This window comes from Populus nigra, chromosome 2 (assembly GCF_951802175.1).
Source record: "Populus nigra chromosome 2, ddPopNigr1.1, whole genome shotgun sequence".
Classification (NCBI taxonomy): Eukaryota; Viridiplantae; Streptophyta; class Magnoliopsida; order Malpighiales; family Salicaceae; genus Populus; species Populus nigra.
This window is the reverse complement of record NC_084853.1, coordinates 48,171,465-48,195,018: the sequence shown is the minus strand read 5'-3', so window position 1 is coordinate 48,195,018 and position 23,554 is coordinate 48,171,465. Positions and strand designations below refer to the sequence as shown.

Below are 23,554 nucleotides of genomic sequence, written 5' to 3'. Positions count from 1 at the left end.
GGTATTATATGTAAAATTCATAAGTAGACATGACCTATAGTTGAAAAAAAAACATTAAATTTAGGAATTACTAATACAAACGATTATCCAGTTTTGATTGGATAATTAAAAAAAAGATAATTATTTAAAAGACTAACATGTAAAGTTCAGAAAAGGAGCCTGAATGATAAGAGAAAAATAAATGGATGAGAGCATGAAACTTGACTAATTATATTAATGCAAAAATAAGGGATCCTGTAACGCATATAACTTTCTCGTATGTTGGGTCGTTCTTGTTTTCTCAAAATAATTTAATGCATGACAATTGACTAGGGTTTATGGACTGATGGCCCAGTTTATCAACAGAAGCTTCCTTTCCAAGAGCAAATCACTATCTGTTCATCCATAACTTCAAGAAAAAGCTTGGTGGCCCAACCAGTTAACACCAACATTTCTTTGGGCCCTGATGATGGAAACTCAACATAAACGGGCCTATTTTGCTATTTGGTACAACGATAAGGCATCTTGCATGGTGCGAGGAAACAAATTGCGAGTTGTGCTGGATAACCCCATTCTCTATAACTTCCATCCTTGCAGACAAATACATGCAAAGGGAAACCAGTTGAAGGTTCATTCAACTTTAATGTATTAATGGAAGGAAAAATTGTGTATAGTAGGCCTTGACGCAGGTACGAAACTTGATTGCACAAAGCTTCCTTCTCACTTATCACGCAATTCTCTTTTTGGAAGCAAATCAGGTCTTCTGAATCTCAAACCCAACCTCAGGCCTGCAACGTAGGAGCAGAGAACTATTAGCAATTTGTTTGATAACTCTTTTACTCACTATATATTTTGCAACAGAATCGAGTTTCAACCATTACCAGCATTTGCGTGTGTGTGTTTAGTGCAAGTGCCTGCAAATGAATAAATAAATATTCGTGCATTTATATGCTCCCATCGTATTTGAACCACTTCAATGATGTGAACATCTAATCATCTACCCCCTCCCTTATTTAAAGAAACTAGCAGCAGCAGAATTATCCAGAACAAGTTCGAAACCCCCTCTTCATTCCCCTATCCCAACCTTAACACAATTCACCCACTCACACCAACCCTCATTCCACCCCATCTCTTTCACGTCATTCTATTAATAAAGGCTCAATGCTACCACCCCCAGTGGGATATCCTGCCTGTAAGAGAGCCCCTTGAAGCATGTGGATGGTGACATGTTTGTGTTCAAGGGATTGGGTGAAACAGGTAGACGCTCCAGTTTCTTAAGAATACTATACTTCATGGACGTGGCAACCATGATGGAGAAGCTAAACACGATGTGGGTTAATAGTAAACAAAACTTAGCATATGTTGCCCATTTTGGAGGGAAGACAGAAAAGCAGTGAATAACATCCTTAAACCGAGGGTAGGAGCTGAGAGATTAGGGAGCGCAAGTGGAAGAAAATGGGTGCAGCCACCACACAACAGCTTTTATGTGTTGATGTGTGAGAGACAGAGGAGAAAGCAAAGCAAGTGACACAGATATCAATACTAAAATGTGACTTGACATGCACAGAAGGCATTGGTTGAAGAGGTTTGTGTTGGGGTAACCCGAAAACTCACTTTGATTGAAGACCACTTTGTTCAAAGGATTCTCAGTTGAATTAAAATTATGGGGGTAGTTGTGCTAGTTTTTGCAACATCTCAGTCTTTGTGCCTAAATGCTTGCAACCTAGGGATCTTGGTACCAGTGTCTGAAGAACTCTAGATTTTTCTCTTATTAGAGGCTCGAAGTTTTTGCAACATCTCAGTCTTTGTGCCTAAATGCTTGCAACCTAGGGATCTTGGTACCAGTGTCTGAAGAACTCTAGATTTTTCTCTTATTAGAGGCTCGACTGGGAAGTTGCTGCATTGTGTTGTGGCACCATTGGTTAGATTTGTATTTCAACTCCTCATCGAGATATCATAAGTCAGAAGCATAAGGTGAGTATTATGAGAGGGTAAATTTTTGTCTAGAGGGGTAGGGAGTTGAGGGAGTTGACAACTTCTCTTCTTAGTCCAGTTTTGATTTTCAATTGGTAATTATTATCTTAATAAAATCTCCCACCAAAGAACAAGATGTTGAAAAGAGAATGACAAAGCAAAACAACAAACTTACCAGTGGAATTTCTTGAGAAGAACTTCAGGATTTCATCAATAATTATGACCTACACGAAAAACAATACATTAGAAGTACAATAAAGGGAAAACGAGCTTAAGATATTTGAAAGGCATTCAATCAGGCACTACATTCGTCCAACAAAGCAAAAAAAAAAAAAAAAAATCAAAGATGCAAATGGCTTTACATTGTATAAATTCAGGAAAGGTAACCTGTCTCTATTTTAATTCATCCAAGGATAGAATATATAAGCAAAAGGGGCATAGCAGTGGCATCAAGTTCATGAGAAAACTGACTAAGGGGTTGCCATGATCCTAGCTTGTATGCAGTATTCTTAAACTATACAAACTCCTAACCCAACTTCCACTAAAATCTTAGTCCAACGGTACTTGTGCCACATCTATGAAGAAGACAGAAGCATGAAACATAAGAAAACATATCACCCACCATGGAACCTTGACAAGATGTCATTGTTTTTACCATATTAGAAGGTAAAACCAGTACAAGGCAACGTGGTTCTGAGCAAAATTCCAGCAACTATATTCAATGTCTCAAGAATCTCATTGCATACAAAATTATAATCAAAACACAGATACGTATCAGCAAAGAGGAAAACAAGTTCTGAAATTAGTAAACTGGGAAAGTTAAGATTCACTACATACAGGGAAGGAAAGATACAAGACAACTTTCCACTCAGCCCAAGATAATGGCGTTACCTGAAACAAGATATGTTGCAAATTGTTCTATAAGCTCCTTATGGTTATGGGTAAAAATAAAATTATTAACTCATGGGATGGCAAGGAAAGAGAACTTACAGAGAAAAGAATAGATAGCGGGTGCACATACAAGATCAGTATATGAAGGAGCATAGTCAGGACAATTGAAGCAACAAGCCATAAATTACTCCAGGGAGGGATAACACTGTAATAAAAGGGGAAAAACATTACAGCACCAAGTCAGTCCAAATGCAACTTCTATTTTATTTTTTGATGGTGAAAAAGAGTGGGAAAGGAAAAAAATAATCAATTAAATGGGAAAAAAAGTGATCAAATTTGACAAATGTTGATGCAAATGTAGAGAATCTAATGACAAATGTTGATACTAAATTTTAATGTATCCAACTACCATCAAATTATACGCAATGCATTCTAAGCAACTGAGCAGATTGATGCAACTAAAGAACTAAATGTTCACTAACTTAGCAATTAAACTGGATACTCACAGAAGAGATTGATTCTCACTGAGATTATTCAAAGCATTAAACATCTCAACAACAACAAGCACTGTCATGGATACAGTTGATGGATGCCTATCATCAAATATACTGCACGGGTAAGTTGTCTCCCTTGTTGAGCAACTGTCAAAATTCATCTGCGATAAATGAATACATAAAAGTTCTGACATGGAATTTGAAGAACATGCACAGCACTAGTAAAAGTGAAATATATTTATCTATGCTGAGCACAAAGAAACCAAAATCCAGACATTCCATGCTAACTGAAAAAAGGGCCTAGTACTAGTCATTTAGTTTTTTTCTATTAATTTTTTTTCCTGAAAGGATCCCATCAATTATTATAAGCACAAAACTTAACTAAACAAATTTAATATCAACTTCAAGTTTGGCACCACGAGATTTTCAAGGAAGAATTAATAATGTTAATCTCGAAATAATGAATAATAACAGAAGAAGAGGAGTTGCAGAAAGCTGGAAATATTCAAGCCTCTAGAGAGGGACTCAAAAGACTGAAAGTAAACAAGCACCTGCAGGGCACTGATTATGGGAATTGTCTGGGCACAAAATTGCACCTTAACTTCTATTAACCATTGCCTTGATGATCAGATCTCCAGATCAAATTATATAAGGAGATTGTGCCCAGAAAAGACTCAACTTTGGCCTATCAGAAAGAACACCCAGTAAACAATTAAATCTTACCAGTTCTTTGTATGGTAGTTTGGGACCCGTATCAGAATATACAAACCACCACACGAATCCCGCAACGGTGGCAAGGCCAACATAAGCTGCATCAACCAGATACTGCATCAAACACTGCTAGAATTCGAAAGCATTCAGCATTAAATTTATTCAAATTTGAATCATGCACATTATAATCAGAAGAAAAGGCTAACTATTTCTCCTTTTCCAGAATTGCAAACTGACAAGGACCTGAAGATTGTGATTCCTACATAGTACATTATGAGCTTGAGGATGAAATGCAGAAATCCCTAATTATGTATCATACCAATCTAAGGCGTCAAACATTTTTCAGAAAAAAGATCCTGTAATTTTTTTTTTTAAATTACCCTTAATTGCCTGTCCTAATTTAATTAGTTTCTCAAACACTTGATTTAATTATTCAAAGAAAAGTTTTTATCATTCATAAATTGTTCACTATAATGTGAATGTGTGAATTTCACTATGATGGTGATGCATTCATGTCATATGCAGGTAAAATACAACCTTGAGTTAATCACTTTGCAGGGAACATGAAATTATCAAATCATACAAAAGTAACGCATATGATCAGTAAGATAGCAATGCACATGCAATAGGTTTATCATTCATTATATATTACCTCCAATTACCAAATAACGAAAAAACAACCACCCACTAACAACTGCTTCGTTTACCTGCACATTAAATTGAAAAAATTGATATTCAAGACTGATAACCGGAAAGAGTGACACTATGAGAGTAGAAACTACATCTCACCTATAAAAAACTTATAAAACATGGAGTCTTGAATAGTGAACGTGTGCTCAACTTTAAATCGAAGATATGCACACAGAAAAGGGAACTGTCAAACCAAACTATCTAGCCTTTCATTCCATTGTTTATTCAATTCTCTTTTCTTTCTTTTCTTTGAGAGGGAGGGTTATCTAGCTCTTTCTTTATTCTTCAAGGTAATTAAAATTAATTAAAGAGGTCAGAGGCACAGCCCCTGTCTACAAGAAGTCTACTGCAGGGAACAATCTTACGAGAAGGTGAAGAGGTGAACAACAATTATAAATCTGTGAAGATGAAAGAAAATTGACCAACTAAACATGTAGGTCAGACCATATCAACAGATGTTCCCCTCCTTCAAAGATTCATTAAGCCAATCTCCACAAGCATCAGGCCAAACCTAACGTAGCTTCCCACCTACTTGTAATACTCCTTCATGCTTACTACTAACTATTTCAAAGCTTAGTGGAGAACTTAGCAAGGAAAATATATAACAACAAACAAAACTCTAAACAATCCAGCAACCCAAAGGTAATTCACAAAATAACCATCTCATGTACATATATGGCATTGATTAACAACAATTACTGCTACTTAAGTGTTCAAATTATCAGAATAATATCCATGGAGCACCTTTTGGCACATAGCATCCACACCCTAGCCTTATCATATGGCATATTAGTATATCACCACATAATAAGTCCTAAGCTTAAACAAATTGTCTATTATCCAGCCCACCTAATGTTCATTACTTCATTTATGCCAGCCGATCTATTCATCTTCTCACTTTTATTGAGGGGTTGGGTTGCATTGCAAAATGCACCAGATGAGTGTTGGCAACCATCATACAAACAAATAAACCCACCCTGTTAGACAGATCTATTAAATAAATTAACGCTGTCCAAATCATGAAATCAATACCTTTCGCGGTTTAACCTTCATTACATCAGAATCCTGCTTGTTGAAACCAATAGCAATGGCAGGCAACCCATCAGTAACCAAATTGACCCAGAGCAGTTGGACCTGGATGTGATAAACAAAAATTAAATTACAGCTCTTTCAACTGACCAGCATCTTCTACCTAACTCAATGTAGAATTATTTAATCCCAAGTATTTCCCTCTCTTTCTTTATTCAAAATGAGTGCACTATTGAAATATTAAAGCAGTGAGCTAAAGCACTCACAGGAGCAAGGGTATCAGGTATTCCAAGTACAGCTGCCACAAAGATACAAACTACTTCACCGATATTTGAGGAGATCATGTATCTAATGAATTGCTTTGTATTATTGTATATAGCCCTTCCCTCTGCAACAGCCTGCTTAGGAATTAACTTGTTAAGAAATAGAATAGCACAAACAATATCCGAAAACTTAGGTACTTATTGATGGGGATCCACCTACGCTTGGTGCAAGACAATTCTTAAACCTCCAAGTAACATTTTATATTATCCAATTTTAACAGATCAACTATTAAATTTAATGCATCATTCAGAGAAGTCACGGGTTTCAATTTTTAAGTTAATTGGATACAGCAGATGCTCTAACCAACTGTTCGGTAAAAACTTGTTTATGATCATAGGATATCAAGTTCAATTTGAAGAGCTATATGTATGGAGTAGTTGTCTTATACTGATGACTGGAGAATTGCTAACATTCAATCTTAGGACATGTATATGTTATAGTCTAGCTGTATAATATGCCTTTCTCGATAACAAAAACAATTACAAAACAATAGGAACCAGCAGCTAGTACAGAAATATCAATAAGCAGCAGTACTGCAGATAAGAGGGGGAGGGGGCTCCTATACCGCAACAATGGAAGCGAAATTGTCATCCGCCAAAACCATATCTGAAGCACTCTGAAACAAGGATACAGATGGTCAGAAACTTAAGGGGTATTTGCAGTCAATAAAAATATTGGGATAATGAAATAACAGAATCGGATAAAGCGTGCGCCTGCTGATAACAATTTATCATGTTTTACGCTATTAACTGGATCAGCTAACACAAATCTTCTGATATTATTCATGTACAACTATGAAGCTGATCATTAAGTTGCACCACCACATGTAGCTTCCCCATTATATTAAGAACTGAAAAAAAATCTTTGCACTGAGTCATTCAGGTTACAATTCTGCAGAAGACATTTTTTTCTTAATAATAAAAGTTCATTTAGGTGACACAGGAACCAAATCAATTGATTAAGTTCCATCAGCTTGTTAAAATTTGTAACCATATATAAATTTATATGTGCATGTGGAGACAGAGATCGTAAAGAAGAGACATGATTTATGGACAACGCACAGAAACAGTTTATCATCCATGAATGTACAATTGAATGCATCCATACAAGGTGGCTCACCTTTGCAACTGCTGTTCCAGATCCCATGGCAATTCCTATATCTGCTTTCTTTAGTGCAGGTGCATCATTGACACCATCACCAGTCATTGCCACCTAAACAAGTCAAGATTAATGATCTTTAACATAGATGGGAAAGTAATATAACTACACGAAAAAACTAAAAGTAGAAAACACCACACCACATGTTTGAAATAAATCATAAATGTAAATAAATCAAAAGTCCTACAGTCACTCAAAAATACCTTAAACAGGAAATTTTGGTCAGCTGAAGCACTGCAACAAACATAAGCTTAACCAAGGTGTGCTTTTATTTTTATGTAAATATCAAAGCTAATGTGTCATCCAATCCTCAGCTTCATATTCCTACCAGAGCAACTGTCATTTCATGCGTCTGCTTAACAAGCCCCAGGTCCTTCACACCACAATTCAGATGTGCATGTGCTTTCTTGTCCTGTATTCCATCCAGGATAGAGACACCGTTTCTATATTTACTGCCTCAACACCATACTCTTTTCTATTGTTTTATCATTGCCTTGTAACCGTCAATGTTAATTGAGCAGCTTCTTACATTACAGTAACCATTATTTTTTTCACAGTGGAAACTGGTTCTTGCTATCATTTCTAATTGTTCTCAGTAACTGCTAGCACAAGCTTTTCACAAATCCAATTATTTATCAGGATCTCATCTTTATATCACTAAGAAGTTATTAATCTATACTGCATACAAAAAACTGGATCTTGCCAAACATATTCTGGAAAAACAACACATTATTTAGAGTTCTAAAATGTCCTTAATGACTTGGCTTTGATAGGTTACTGGTTTGTGATTTATCCTCACATGGAACCCCACATCACCTTCTTAGACTAACCTATCAAGATATCCCACGAGAAATTTTGTCCATTGTATGACTCTTAAAATGGTAATTAATTCTTTTTACTTCTAATTCAAACTTTACCATCCAAAACTTACAACCCATAAAACAACACAAGTGTTTGTTTCAATAATAGCATAGATATTGTTCGAAGCTTAGCTCATGCATTGCACACATATATTTGCTTGTATAAATATAGATACACATTCTGCTGAAAGCAAATACTAGGCCTACCACTTCATTTTGATGTTGCAAGGCCTCCACCAGCATCCTTTTATGACTAGGTTCAACCCTAACAAAACAGAGAAAAGAGGATGTTACCAAACAAGCTTGTAAAATTCCAGCAAAATAACAAGCATTTGTGTAGGAAAAGACGGCAAGGTTAAAAAATAAGAAGATGCCATGACGCTTAATATACCAATGAAATTTATGATAGTAATAAAATACAACATCAACCATGCCTGGTAAAAAGTGCCATGCGTTGCAAAGCCAGTGTTTGCTGCAAAGCCGGAAGCTCTTCGAACTCAGAAGCAGTGTATGAGCGTCCAGCAAAATCTTCCAAATGATCAAAAGCACCAATCTTATTACAAAGTGATTCTGCCGTTGACTGAGGAAGTAAATGTATTAGAAAGGCAACCAGAAAGAAGAAAAACTGTTACTTATAACATATTACATAAATAATTGTTGCTCAATTTAAGTTACCTTGTTGTCCCCAGTGACAACTATAACACGTATACCAGCAGTCATGCATGAAAGCATAGCATTTCTCACTTCCTCTCTAGGTGGATCAAGCATTCCAACCTTTTATTGAAGTAAAGGTGAAAATGCAAAGAAAAGGTGAGAAGTGGAAGAAGAAACCCAAATTTCAAAAGCGCAGGAATTCCGAAGCACAAATACAGAAAAGACAGGGGGGTTGCATTATTGCACAAGGACACGTAGGCCCACAGGATGTACACAAATGGTCATGTACCCACAACCATATGTAATGCAGTGCAAAAGAATAAACTGGATCTAAGAGAAGGTTCTAAGAACATAAAAGCATAAACATATGATGGGAAACTGCATAGATTTCAGAGTGTAGTCACAAAATTTCAGAACTTTAGGTCTATTTTTCCTACTCATGTTTTCTCATTCAAAGGATGACACAAGGTAAAAAACAAATCAGATGCAGCTCTTCTTCATTTATTCAACCACCTCCTTCCTGCAAAAACCTTTGTTCACCATGAAATTTATTTTTACACAAGTTACTTCATCTCCTCGTAGTACAAATGAAGGTAGCTAAGAGAAATGCATATAGATAAACATAAATGATCAAATGAAGGGCATTAAGCACAGACATCACTTAATCTAGTGTAAAAGAAAGCATACCAACCCAATAAATGTAAGGTCCTTCTCATCTTCAAAGGAGAGAGTCTGTTGACCAATGGGCATCTGTTTGAAAGCTAGAGACAGGCACCTCAATGTTTCTTTTCCTGCAAAACTGATCAACCAACATGGCATTCATACTGCGAACAAAAATGCCTGCACCATGGATCTTAAATATGATAGTCAAGTCATTGGCTCGTCTTAGAAGAATTTATGAGAGCAGCAATGGTTGTGAAAGAAATTAGTAAGCATGGAGTAGAAGGAGTGAAAGTCAAACTTTGCTAAAAACACCACCTTAGTGGGGAATCATCAATGCGGATGATTTAGCTCTATGGAAACTTGGGGAAGATAAATATATAGAAGGGCGGTGAAGAGAAGGAACCTAAGGAAAATGACTAATAGGGGAACATAACCCCACCTTGTGAAATATAGCCAATTAGATTAACCCTTCTAATAAAAGCCATGATTAGATGTTTATCTTCTGCTAGACAGCTCACTATAAATCAACTCAAACCCCAAGAACTTGCATGATATAATTTAGAAATTACATGAACTAAATCTCTAAATTCATCACAAAACTTCAAATATGTTGTCAGTCCATAACATGTATTCTTCACACATCCTTCAAATGTAGTATAAAGATATCCAAAATGAATGCTAGCACCAAACAAATCCCAGAATGAAACATGTGTGTACTTCCAAGTCTTACAGAACAAAAATTCACCATATTGCGCCAAGCAATTGGGGCTCAAGTAACATCCATTAAAATGTTAGCATCATTTCTAACCTGTGGAACCTTGACTCTAACTCATCTCGGACAGCAACAGACAATGGTACGGTAGAACCATCATCATTGCAAAGAATACTGGAGCATCTAGAGACAATACTTTCTGGAGCACCTTTTGAAAACATAATCTTTGTCTGCTTCCGACTACATAAGACAGACATCATTTTTCGATCACGAGAGAATTCCAAAACAGAAACCTATAAAGCATCAAAATGTTAAGCTTGTGTCAGCAGTCAGATTTTTATTTTAATGAACAGCTGAAAAGTGAATGCTGCAATACAGAATATAACCTATTCCTCAAGGTCCATTTTATGATATCACCTCCTAACAGCCAAATTTAAAATGTGAACAAAAATTTTATACAACCAATGGCCTTAAGGAACTTATAATATTTCAAACAGAAAAATTAAAGAAAAATATATCAATAAATGAGAAATGGTGCACAATATGCCTTGAAAAACAAATAAATAAGTGCAAATGAGACGACATATACCATAATAAGTAATAGAGTATAGAGAAAAAGGTGAAAAAAGAGAAAACAATACTGGACATATAGTGTATGAAGTCAATTGCTTCACAAATCAACCGCCAATGAACCAGAAGATAACATGTAGACAATCTCAAAATCAAGAAGAATCTGAAACAACAAATAAACTTGTAGCTCATAGGTATTCTTACAAGTAAGAGAGGGGAGATCTTGATTTCTAATCTCACCTTTGTCAATCCATCATTGATCTCACAAAAAACAAATCTCAATCCATTTAAAAAATATTTATCATTCATGTTCTTCATTGCCATTCATGTTCACCATTCTTATACTATACAAGAGAAACTGAATTAACCTACTAACTCAAAATAAGGAAGAATTGCACAACATCCAATTTACAAAAACAAACCTTTTTGAATTGGCTTTCCCAATACTGATTACAGTACGACGCGCGCTCATGCTTGGTCAGCATATGCAGTGCAGAGGGCATGGAATCAAAACCAGGAAGGCCAACCTGGAAAGATGTGGCAAAAATAACGAGTTTACCCCAAATTCATTAACAAGGCGAGGAGGGGAGATCATAATTGGAGAAAGGGGGGAAGGAAAAAAGTGAATAGCTAAGGTAATGTCTAGCTGCTCTATAGAAGGCCCAGCTACAACAGCAAACCTTTTCTGCCAGAACACGAAGCGCCACTTCAGTGGACTCCCCAATTTTTTCATAGATTCCCCTGTCTGGATTATATTGTAAGATAGACTCATTGCAAACAGCCGAACACATTGCAATGTGAAGAAGACATGGCAACTGTGCTGGAAATTCAATCTGCAGAAAAAATCAAGGTCAAAAGGATGCATCACTGACAAAAAATACTAAAGGATCACACAAACCAACTAATAGCATGTTTCCATAAGGAATAAACACTGCAAGTGTATTTCTTTTAAGTGAGACAAATCGAATAAAATGGCATCAAGGGGCCATAATTTATAGAGAAAAAGATGTGAGCAAAACAAAGAATTAACTCTGCACCAGATACTTAATTTCCAATCCAATTATCTGACAAAAAGGACAAGGAAGAACAACCCTCCCCCTCAGCTACTTTTAGCTTGCTGCAGAAAGTGTATTCAATATTTTGTCATGGTGTGTTAGCAAAATGTGACAAAATACTTGAGCTTCCGTATATAATCTTCATAGCTCGTTGAAAAGACCTAGCATTCTGAAGACTCGTATCATAATTCCAACCATAATTCAGGAGCAGCAGTGCTACAAGGAATCCAGGCAACATTGTGCTCAAGTTTGTAGTTTAAATTAAAAATAATTAGCACTAGCAATGGTGGTAGTGAATCTGGCAACTCTTACGAGAAAAAAACAAGGCAAAAATAAAGATCAAATAGATGAGACTATCCCATTGAATGTTTTTTCCCTAGTCCGAAACATCTGCTGCTCATATAATCTGATTCAATTATAAAAGCTGAAATCAACATTCGATCAGTCTGGATTTCATCTCCTGATATACAATTCTTCTGTATATGGAGACCTAAAATCTATGCATGCCAAACATCAAGCAAGCCAAGCTCAAACTAGAAGGCACACTAGACAACCACAATCGTTCACTTCTCTGCACATGGAACACATTACAAATTCTCGCAACATTTGACTAACCCCACATAATTATCTAAAGTACCTTCTAATGACAATTATTTCTTTTCCATGGTGGTTACAAGAGCTTAAAAAAACGAACTCTAGAGATAGTTTTACTCCAAAACATTTTTTTTTTCTTTGTTTGAAATGAAAATGGGTGCCCAGAGGCCTGAAACCTGTAGCCAAGTGGTTACAAGACCAAGGCAGGCATGATTATCAAAGTAAAGTCAATGAGTAAAAAGGTGAAAGTAAAACAAGACAGAGTTAGAAGGGACTAAGGATTGAGGTTTAAAAAAACAACCCAACTTTTGCTTTTCTTCCTATTTCTTTTTTTCCCAAATAAACAGAAAACAGAAAGCACAAGCACAACAGGCCTTCATAAACTGTTTACAGACCTTTAAACTAACCTTCCACTATAATCCCAACAATCAAAAACAAAATAAGTACCTGCAATCCACTGCTGCCAAAAATCATGCCTTCTGGAGCATAACTTGTCCCACTTACACTGTATTCAGCAATAGTTGGACCGCGATGAACAGAATGAACAGCACATATCTGGGAAGACAGAGTAGAAGGAAATTTATCATTTATTGGTCAAGGTATCTAACTAAGAAAACCAAGAAAAAAAGTGCAGCCAGAAAATGTCTTGAATCAAATGCTGTGACAAAGGAATGAATGTTGCTGTTTTCTCCCAGAGAGTATCAGATACTAAAGAATCTTCTAACCTCTATAGATCTCAGAGATCGTGTCCCTTGAAAAATTATATACAAAGACAAAAAAAAATTGGATGGCCTAGGATTCCTGTTACCCTCTCGCTAGTTCAAACATCGCTATCATCACTATTTTCTCTCACTGAGAATTAGATGATAAAGGCTCCTCAACAGATCTCAGAGATCAAGACCATAGAAAATTACGTACAATGACAAAAAAAATGGATGGCTTAGGTTTCCCATTATGCTCTGACTCAAACATCGATATTGTCCCTTTGACTCATAACTTTGCATTCAGTATTTACATGTTATGAGCTGATTACCTTTGAGACTGACATCATATTAGTTGTCAATGTTCCGGTCTTATCACTGCAGATTACTGTAGTGCAGCCTAATGTCTCCACAGATGGCAAAGACCGCACAATGGCATTCAACCGAGCCATACGCTTTGTTCCAAGAGCCAAACACCTAAATGAGAAAGAAATACAATGAAGTTTGCTAATCTTCCAAAGTGATATGATCATGTTATACCAATAAAAGATAAAATGAATGGCCTTAAGAAAGCATTCAAAACTTCATTATCTAGAAATGACTTCATTGTGTACCAGAGGGAGGGTAAATGTAGAACTTTCAGATTAAGCGATTAACTTTCCTTCTTACTATAGATAAATTAGTTTTTCTGGCTTCACCATGGTGCTACGTTTCAGGAGTTTTCAAGGTGCCTCCTTAGTGGATATGCAGGAGGATCAGAAAGCTCTTTCATTTAAATCTTAATGTACTTCTCCATTCTTCCCTATACTTAAATTAAAATTCTTTTTTTAATATATACATGTGCGCGCACACATCATCAGAACCATTCAGCAAGCAGACACCTACGTAATATTCATTAAGATCATAAAAGCCGTGTAAATTTCATGGAAAATTTATTTCACTGAAATAAAATACAAAGCACTCACGTTGTAACGACTGCTGGAAGCCCTTCAGGAATTGCTGCAACCGCAAGGGCAACTGCAATCTAGGTAGGCACATCAAGTAGTTCAGAGTAAACAGTAGTGGTAGAAGTGGATCGTAAAACAGAAAAGTAGTTCAAAGGCCACTAAAAGAGCAATTCAGCTACCCAGATACAAAGTATGATATGGATTATGGAATTAAAGTAATATTAATAATAATATGATGATGAGGTTTAATTTACTTATTTTTCACATAGTGGAAATGAAATTTAAACCAGAACCCCTTGTGCACGTGCATGTCTGAGAAGACATCCCAAGAGTATTCAACAGATTCATACTGAAACAAACTTACAAAATAGGGGTGAGTTTCAAGTAACTAAGTAGTTCAAAGTTTTAGGGACTTTTTTAATGGCGTGGTAAAATTATGGGGTTATTCCATTGGTGGGACTTTGACCACGTAATTATCCACAAATACCACAGTAGAAAAAGCAGAAATGGTTTCTATTCTGACAGCAAAGAAAAAGATCAGATCCCATCCACAGAACAATACCTTGAAATAGTGGATTGCACCACGCAAGAACCCGCCATGAGAAGGGTCACGGAAGTGACCAATGTTTACAATCCACACAAGTATACAAATCCCTGCAATAACCTAAATTTGCACCAAATATTCAGTATGCAATTCATAGCATAATACTTCAAAGGTATCGGCTTATGTTTGCAAAGAAAAAAGAGTTCCTGGTGTCAATTAATACAAAGGGAAAATTTCTGATAATCTATGGAACAATGCCAACCAGACGGTGTTAAACAGCAGATAGATAAGAGATGATTTACATGAAAATGTATTTCCTAAACAGTTACCAACAGCCAAAGCCAAACTTTGTCCCTTGGCATGAAAACAAAGGAAAAACTGGATGTGGATCAAGCAGTCTTGATAAATCCGGCAATAAATGCAACATGGCTTTGCAATCTGACATGAAAGGAGCATTTTGCTTTGTCATTATAGATAAGCCCAACCTAGACCAAGCTTTCAGAATATCAGCAGTTTAAATCCATTTATCCAACTCTAAGACGGCTATGGGAGAGAGGATCATTACTATTTTTTTTCCTGTTTTTTGACAAGTATGGATGGAACTTTCCTTTTCTTTTTCGAAGTACGGGATGGCAGAACAATTATGCTACCATTTCGATTTCCACTTAAGCAAAAGCAAAATATAATGTTGCCATGCACAAAATGAGAGAGGCCAGCTGATGAGCAATACCTTAGCCAAAAAAGTGCCAAATTCATCCAACTTCTTCTTCAATGGAGTTGCTTCCTGAAAAGAGTTGCAGAAACAAACAGCATACATAAACACTGAAAATGTATAATTTCAACCAAGGAGTTCTCTTCTAGTAGGAAACATTATACCATTAGACACAGAACAACTAGAAAGATACATAAATTACATTTTCACCAAAAAAATGTGTGTCATGAGACGAGATCACTCATATACATCAAGAAAACACCTAGCTTACAAGAAGTATTGCCAAAAGCTCAACAATCTTACTATGGCACTTCACCCTGTCTAGTTATAGCTCATCAGCAAGTCACATAAATAGGGTTCAATCCAATTACATAAAGCACAAACTTAAAGATTCTAGAGGAAGTCGTGGGGTGAAAATAAGATATCCGGGAAAAACAGGACAGGCTTAAAACAAAGTTAACAATTTACTTGCAAATCAGATATTTATGAAAAGACAGAAAATTGTTAGTGCTTACATCATCTGTCCGCAACATGGAATCGCGGATGTTCCCCATGGCAGTATTGGCCCCAACTCCAACAACAACAGCTCGTGCCCTGCCCACAACCACTACTGTACCCTGGAAGTCAAAATACATTTATTCAATGGCTCTAAAGAAGAAGAAAAAAATAATGGTTGAAATTTCCAGATGAAGAAAAAACACTCAAACTATGGCTCATTAAAAAAAAGAAACAGAATGCTCCTGATATAAAGTATTTCCTCCAGATTACACAATCAATATTTAGTATAACATGGGCGGGCAGTAGTAGAAGTCTTATACAATATAAACAATTTACAGGAAACAGTTATCACAAGAGAAACAAGGGCAGTAGTAGAAGTCATATGCAGCATACCCAATTTACAGGAAAGAGTTATCACAAAAGAAACAATAGTTACATCCTGTATGTGAATTTGATGAAAACTGCAACAAAGGTAAGAAAATACCGAGAAAATAATATTTGTTTTGTCTTGGTACACAGCATTTGTTGCTATGATGGACTCAAGCTCTTTTTCAACAGAACAGCTCTCACCTGGAGTCATCAAACAAAATCATCAGTTCAACCAAATCCTGTCACGCTTCAAAAATAAGTAATTAGAGAGAATCCCAAACAAAACATAGAAGAAAAGCATTCCCTGGTCAATTATTAACATAATTCACCAAATTCATCAATGTAAATGCCAACAAAATAAACAAAAAGTCAACTCAAAATTGTATGATTATCTGTAGTAAATAAAACAGAAACTGTATGCAGCACCCATGAAACGTTGGGAGTACAAAGAGGCATGGCTTAGATGCTTAGCCTAGAAAGAATGATCATGGGAGTGTAAGGTGTTTGACCTTGCCCACAACAAAATGCTAGGGGAATGTAACATATCGCCGAGCCCACAAGAGTGGCAATGGAGTGTATGGCACATGACATGGTCTAAATTGAAAAGGATTGAGGTGTGTCAATGCATGGCCTAGTCCATATACGAGTCACTATATGAATGCAAAGGCAGTCAAAAAAGTGGCTGTGAGCATGGGACATAGATAGCCAAGTAGCATGCGAGTGTAAATCCACACTAGAATGGCAATGGAAGCACAAAAATCACGTTAATTTATTTATGAAGAAACCCATATTGGCGTCCTTCAGATTAAAGAATAACTTAATCCTTCCCCTGTCTGAGCTAGATGGATGTAATTGAACAAATCATTTGCATTATCCAAGGAAAAGGCTGTTGTACCAGTAAGGATTGCTTGATCAACACGTAACTGATTACTTAGCATCTCAATCATTCTCATGTCAGCAGGAACCTTGCATCCCACTATTTTAGAAAACAAAAGAACCTGATGTCATATCCTCAGCATTTTCATTCATGATAATAAATTACTAACTCTGATCACTAGACCATACGATTAACATACCACTGACTTCCACAATATCGCCTGGAACAAGCTCGGTAGCAGGAAGTATGGAAAAACAACCTGTGACAATAGATGGACACGAAGTTTAAAAAAACCCAACATATCTAGTGAATCAAATATATAATTTGTGAACTCTCAGCCAAACAGATGGAAAAAACATGTAGCATGGGCTTAAATTAACAATTACAAACAACACGACTACCCACTCATATAAGTATACAACTGTCAAATCAAGAAGTCTAGGTTCAGATTTCAGTGGGACTTGCAAAATTTAAGCCAGTAAAATAAGTGATGATGAGAGTATACAGAAAATGACATGCCTTGAACAACATATGTTTAGTCAATGAACTTCAATACATCGAAAGTTAAAATACCACAAACACTCCAACAAAGAGGAATCTGACAAAGTCAAAAATTGAAGAACCCACAGACTTACATGAGTTCAACCAGGAAGAACAGCTCCCTAAAACAAAGAAACACGAGGACAAATGTTCTTCATTGGGGTTCTTGACTACAGGAAACCTTACTCAATGAAAAGGCAACAAGAATTTGACATGGATTGCTAGTTTTTAATTACCCTCAAGAGTAAAACGTACACCTAGAAACCAACCAAATACAGCCCCGCCCATAAAATGGTTAGGAAAAGGTTTAATGCTAAAGCGGCTAGTGATATCATTGAGAGAACCACAGTAGCATTGTCATAGATAAAGGGCAAACAACTAAATAAAACTTTATCCAAAGCTAATAATCCCAAACAATTGACAGAAAAATCTCTACAACGGCAACAAAAAAGCACACACAATGCACCAAGAAATTAATATCATTATAACAAGGCCAGCATCACAACCATCTAGTTGTTTCTTTAAATTTTTGGCTTACCATTTCGCAGCACAGTAGCAATATCAGCTTGATAGGCACGTAATTCCTGCAAGCAAGAGGGAGATAACCATAATCAACACAAGATGAACCTCTGTTGACCAAAAACATAATCTTTGCAGAATGATGTCATTTTCTATGCAAGATGTCAGTACCATGGTCCTTCCAGTTGTGAGGGTAGATTAAATTTATCAAAGTGACCAATAAGCACCAACATTCCTAGGTGAAAACAAGAGATGCACAAGTACATTGCATTCATCCAATTTCATTCAAAGCTTGAACAGGCAGCTGCCACAAAATGTGTAGAAGGACAAGCAGAGTGTAGAGAATTATGTAAATTACATCATTAATAGATTGTTATTTACTAGAACAATTAAAAATCATATCTATAGCATCCATGTCCAGATGCCAGCTACTGTTTATTTGAATCATGAGAACTCCATAACTCACCTCAAGAGCCTTCTCAGCATTTGTTTCTGTAATTACACCTACAGCTGCATTTGCAGCCAAAATCAACAGGATGACCTGTGCATATAACAAAATCAGCAGAGAAACATACTTAGACCATCAACCAAAAAATAAGTATGTAGACATGGAAACCTGAGTGATAGAAAAACCATATATATGAGTTGTATATTGTGCCAACTACTACATACCATGCATACCAAAAAATAAGGAAGAATGATATAGATAAAACACCAAAATAAACTCCGGATCACATCAGCCTGTTTCTTTGCATAAAGTACTTTAAATATTTCCATATCCTTGCAACCAACAAAAATTATTTGGCCCATGATACCTCATTTTAAATTGGATAATATTAATACCGACTCAACAATAGGCCAACATTGAGCATACCATCCTAAACTAGAAAATTGCAGTTTCCATTACCAATATAAATGTTGTTATTTTTAATCATTGATAAGGAACTCATGATGATTTGTCCATATTATCATCTCTTTATACCAAATGTGAAAGCAGAAACGTATCTTTCATTTATACCAAATGTGAAAGCAGAAACGTATCTTTCATTTATTATTTGAAAAAAAAAACAACTTTAATTTGATTCACATGAATGAAACTTTGGTTTTTGCCATGCCCTGCAGCATGTAATTAAAGCATCTAAAATTTCAAAATACAAAATCATAGTCATTGTATATATGAAACTAAAAAAATGGAGGGATGAGAAGTCATTGAATATCGTGCATTCAAAGTAAAACAACAAAAGACCTTTTTAAGAGGAGAAGATCTTATTTTTACAACTGAAGAGCAGGGATTCTCATATTAACCTTTTCTAAAACAGTAAGGATCCAGAGTTGACGCATTTCCTTAAAAATGTCTGATCTTTCACTAATGAACACTGTTCAATGTATGTCACTACTGAAACAATATACATATGCAACCTGACTTTAATTTAATCCTGACAAGGATGAAACTTTTGGTTTTCCATGCCGTGTGACATCCAATGTAAAGCTTACATGAGTTTAAGTATCAGTACACTAGCTCGGTTTGTTGGCATGTAACAGCAATCAATTCATTTGAAAGGAGAGAAATCATATCTTACAAAAGGCTCCAGAAAAGCTGCCAAGCCTGTTTCCCCATTAATCAAAGCCAAAACGAGAGAAACAGCAGCAGCAGCAATCAATATTTTAACAAGCAAATCATCAAACTGTTTTAGAACCAATTTCCAAAAGGGAGTTCCTGCGTAGAGAGAAATGTGGGACATATAAGCCTCGAGAAGGTATTTATTTTTCTAAATAAAACCATCCATTATCACAGATAGCTTAAATGCAATAAGAAGCAGAATTATTGACCCTCAATTGACGTCAATTAATCAGGACGAAACAAGTTGAGTATCCAAATATCATTGCCAATCAAGAATCTTCAACAGGATCACATCCATGAATGATGATGCATTGAAGAGACACAAATAAAGAGTTCTCAAGAAACTCATCTTATTGTCTTGAATAGATGACTCCCCACATCTCAAAATTCCATTTATTTCCTCTCTAAAACCCAACCCTCCAAAGGGCAAGAAAATAGCCCAAACATCAGCCAAAGCCTTATTCGGCACCAATAACCCCATTTAAAGCTTATCTTTGACCAATTTGTGAAAGTCTCTTGCAATTAACTTTAACCCAATACTGCATCAAACCATCAAAAACCATAAGACCCAGCCTAATTGATGTAAAACAATTATCCCAAGAGTTTATGGACCAGATTGACAAGGCCAAGTTTGATAAGAAACTCGAAAGCATATGATATAAAGCTTGAAGTTATTGTTTTCATGTTTTAATTATTTTTCTAATTAATTTTGGATTTTAATGATTTTTTTCCTACTTAGCTTAGGACTTTTAATTTAATTAGTATTTTACTATTTATGAATCCTTATCTATAAAGGATTTTAGGACTAATATAAATAGGGATGTTTAGTTTATTTTATGGAGATCAAGACTATTATTCAGTTTTAATAAAAATATCAGAGAATTTTCTCTAGATTTCTCTACAGTTAGATCTGTAACTTTAGGGTTTGAGAACCTCATTTTTATCTTCGTTTTACGTTGCGTCAGGTGATATCAGAACGGGTCAACATTCGGATCAATGGTGAACCGTGAAGAGAATTGTGGAGAAGGCGATGGCAACCATCTGTATGATAGTGATCAAGGGATGCAGGCTGTTTAGAATCAGCTAAATCACCATTCAGCAGTGATAACAACTTTAGAAAGGCGGGTGCAAATTGGGTTTGGCGACATTAACACCATATTTGATGACCTTACAACCAAGCAGGCTTAAGGCACTAAGGTTGCGCGCAAGAATGAACTGAGGAAGAAGAGAGGCACGTGCCGAGGATGACGCCCGTGTAATTACAGGTATGGTCAGTATGATTACGGGTATTCATCTAATGAAGATCTATTTCAGCTGATGAGAGGCACAAACAGGAATTGCAAAGAGGAGAGAAACATGCTTGGAGACTTACATCGAGGCCGATCTTAGACCTATTCTTAAAATTTTACCAAGACAACAAATTGTCTATGTGAAGGGTGTTGATGAAGATAAACTTGATAGGGGTCGTAAGGACCTTTTCAGATCAAGACAAACAACCATAACCCGAGAGACAAGAATCAATTAACGTGATTCAAAGTTGGTATAAGCAAGACCTTTTGATGACAAGGATGCTCAATGCGAACTTGATGGAGATTATGGAAAAGATTAATATGATGATGAAGATCTTGCAAACAAAGACATGAAGGACCCGGTAATTTCTGTCAAGTCTTCTAGAGATATTATGGAAGATTATTTTGGCTTTCCTTTAAATACAATAGTTGAAGTATTAGAGGACATAGATGACATTGAACTCAAGTTTGAAGTAGAAAAATATGGGAATGAACTGCAAGTGAACTTCATAGGAATGGAAAGAATAACATCAAATATGGATTTTTCCTTATTATACACGCACCATAAATTAAATTTTGAAAATCACAAGTCAAAGATGCTACTTTGTGAATAAGTTAGCTACGATATTATATTTTAAGTATTTGTTCCCTTGGCATGGAAAAGTTCAGTTTATGACAGATAACTCAAGGGTGAATTTTTCTCAAGTGGAGGAAACTGACATAAAACAATTATACCAAGAGTTTATAGACCAGATTGACAAGGCCAAGTCTGAAAAGAAATCCGCAAAGAAACCCGAAAGCATGTGATATGAAGCCCAAGGTTATTGTTTTCCTATTTTAATTATTTTCTTAGTTAAATTTGGATTATAATTATTTGTTTCCTACTTAGCTTAGGACTTTTAATTTAGTAAGTATTTTACTATTTAGGAATCCTTAGGATTCTAAGACTAATATAAATAGGGATGTTAGGTTTATTTTATGAAGATCAAGACTATTATTTAGATTTAATAAAAATATCAAAGAATTTTCTCTTGATTTCTTTATAGTTAGGTCTATAACTTTATAGCTTGAGAACCCTAATTTTATCTTCGCTTTATGCTACATCACGGACATACTTTGACTGCATCATATTTGGGCAAATTTTAAAGCAAGGTTGTTGTAGGCCAACCCAAACAACCTCCAGGATCAACAAGCAACTATATAAATTTTCAACCTTTTCAATTAGGAAGTTAATAGTACCACTGCAGTCCAAGAAACTCTCTCTCTCCATACTTTTCTTCCCTTCATTCCCCCCCTCTTGATCATATTTTAGTTTAATTAGTTCAGATTCCATATTAACTCAACCATCCTGAACAAGTAGTACCTAAACAATATCCACAAACTCAACTCAACTAAGCCTTAAACACAACTAAGTTCCAAGATCAAACATGATGGAGAGGAACCAGCAACTATACAAAAATTCACATGTGACTAACATACAAGACAAAAGGCAAACAGATGAACCAGGAAGTTTCATATGATTAACACAAATGCAGTTTAAGCATTCAAAATCTAGGGAAACCAGTGGCGTGTGCCATGTACTTACTTGTCTCTTCAGGCAGCACTGCAGACCACAAGTGAACCGTCCAGCCAAAGGACACGAGCCATTCGATGGAAAAGAAAAGGGAGTTAAAATCCATAATAAATTTTAGTTTTTTATTTTTTTGACAAACAGGAAAAAGAATCCAATGTCACAAAGATGAGGATAGTTGCTGATGGAACATTTTAATCAGTATATGTTTTGTAGCACTACATAGATATATCAAAATACTCGCAGATTACGAGCACTTGAACAAAATAACCAACAAACATTTTAAAAGTAAATGAAAAAACCAACACCTACAAGGAAACAATCTTGAAATGCAGATTCAACTGGATTAAAAAAATCAGAGTCTGAACATACCGTTTTTACCATAAATTTTTGAATGTAGCGCCACCTGCAACAACACCATCAACAAAAATAATAAATCTTAAAACTTGAACTTGAACCCTAATAATCAATTAGAGGGGGGAAATCCAAGCCAATTTGTTTCACTTGTTCGCCAAGAAAAATCAGTTCAAAACAGAGAAGCACGCATACCTGAGAATCGCTGAGCCCCTTTCCAGGGTCAACCCCGAAAAAATCCAAAACCTAGAGAGAAAGCAGCCATGGCTTGTTACAACTTGATCCCCTCCATTGTTAAGCCAATATTGTAGCGTAAAAGAATCGAGAGAACGAGATTAGTTACCTCGGTGATGGATCTAGCGTACGCGTCTTCCATTGAGAGTCTGAGAAATTGAATCTAACAAATTTTATTACAGTCTCTACTACTTTTAAACATTCCTATAGTGAAGTTGGCTTCGGTCTGAGATCTGATAAACAGTTTGGTTTCAAAATTTACGCATTTAAGTAAGTTTTTTTTTATTAATGTTAATCATAAACTAAAATTAAAATAATAATATTTTATTTATTATTGCGAAACATTTTTCAAAATATTTTTAACTTTAAAAATAAATCAAAATATTTTTTCTATATATTTTATATTTTTAATACTTTTTCA

At 35.7% G+C, this 23,554-nt stretch overlaps 1 protein-coding gene across 1 annotated transcript; it reads right to left on the bottom strand.

The window, feature by feature from the left end:
• Positions 1–186: 186 nt before the first annotated feature.
• LOC133682485 (calcium-transporting ATPase 3, endoplasmic reticulum-type) lies at positions 187–23,387 on the bottom strand. The gene is made up of 34 exons (XM_062105832.1): positions 23,243–23,387; positions 23,095–23,145; positions 22,918–22,951; positions 22,561–22,578; positions 19,646–19,782; positions 18,532–18,606; positions 18,085–18,130; positions 17,206–17,265; positions 17,025–17,105; positions 16,245–16,330; positions 15,778–15,879; positions 15,281–15,334; positions 14,569–14,670; positions 14,025–14,083; positions 13,392–13,536; positions 12,806–12,913; positions 11,390–11,542; positions 11,132–11,236; positions 10,236–10,432; positions 9,452–9,563; positions 8,786–8,884; positions 8,545–8,690; positions 8,318–8,375; positions 7,212–7,304; positions 6,658–6,708; positions 6,035–6,166; positions 5,772–5,873; positions 4,702–4,756; positions 4,062–4,147; positions 3,351–3,499; positions 2,944–3,049; positions 2,791–2,844; positions 2,129–2,177; positions 187–767 (listed from the first exon to the last, which is right to left on the bottom strand). The coding sequence occupies exons 1-34, from the start codon at positions 23,273–23,275 to the stop codon at positions 700–702; spliced, it is 3,006 nt and encodes a 1,001-aa protein (XP_061961816.1). The 5' UTR covers positions 23,276–23,387; the 3' UTR covers positions 187–699.
• Between the last annotated feature and the right edge of the window lie 167 nt (positions 23,388–23,554).

Bases quoted from the DNA above. Each gene is read 5' to 3' on its own strand.
- LOC133682485 (XM_062105832.1), bottom strand. From the start codon at position 23,275: ATGGAAGACGCGTACGCTAGATCCATCACCGAG. The intron at 22,952-23,094 runs GTATGCGTGCTT...GTGTTGTTGCAG, and splicing joins AGGGGCTCAGCGATTCTCAG to GTGGCGCTACATTCAAAAAT. The intron at 14,084-14,568 runs GTATTGTTCTGT...GTGCCTACCTAG, and splicing joins GTGCAATCCACTATTTCAAG to ATTGCAGTTGCCCTTGCGGT.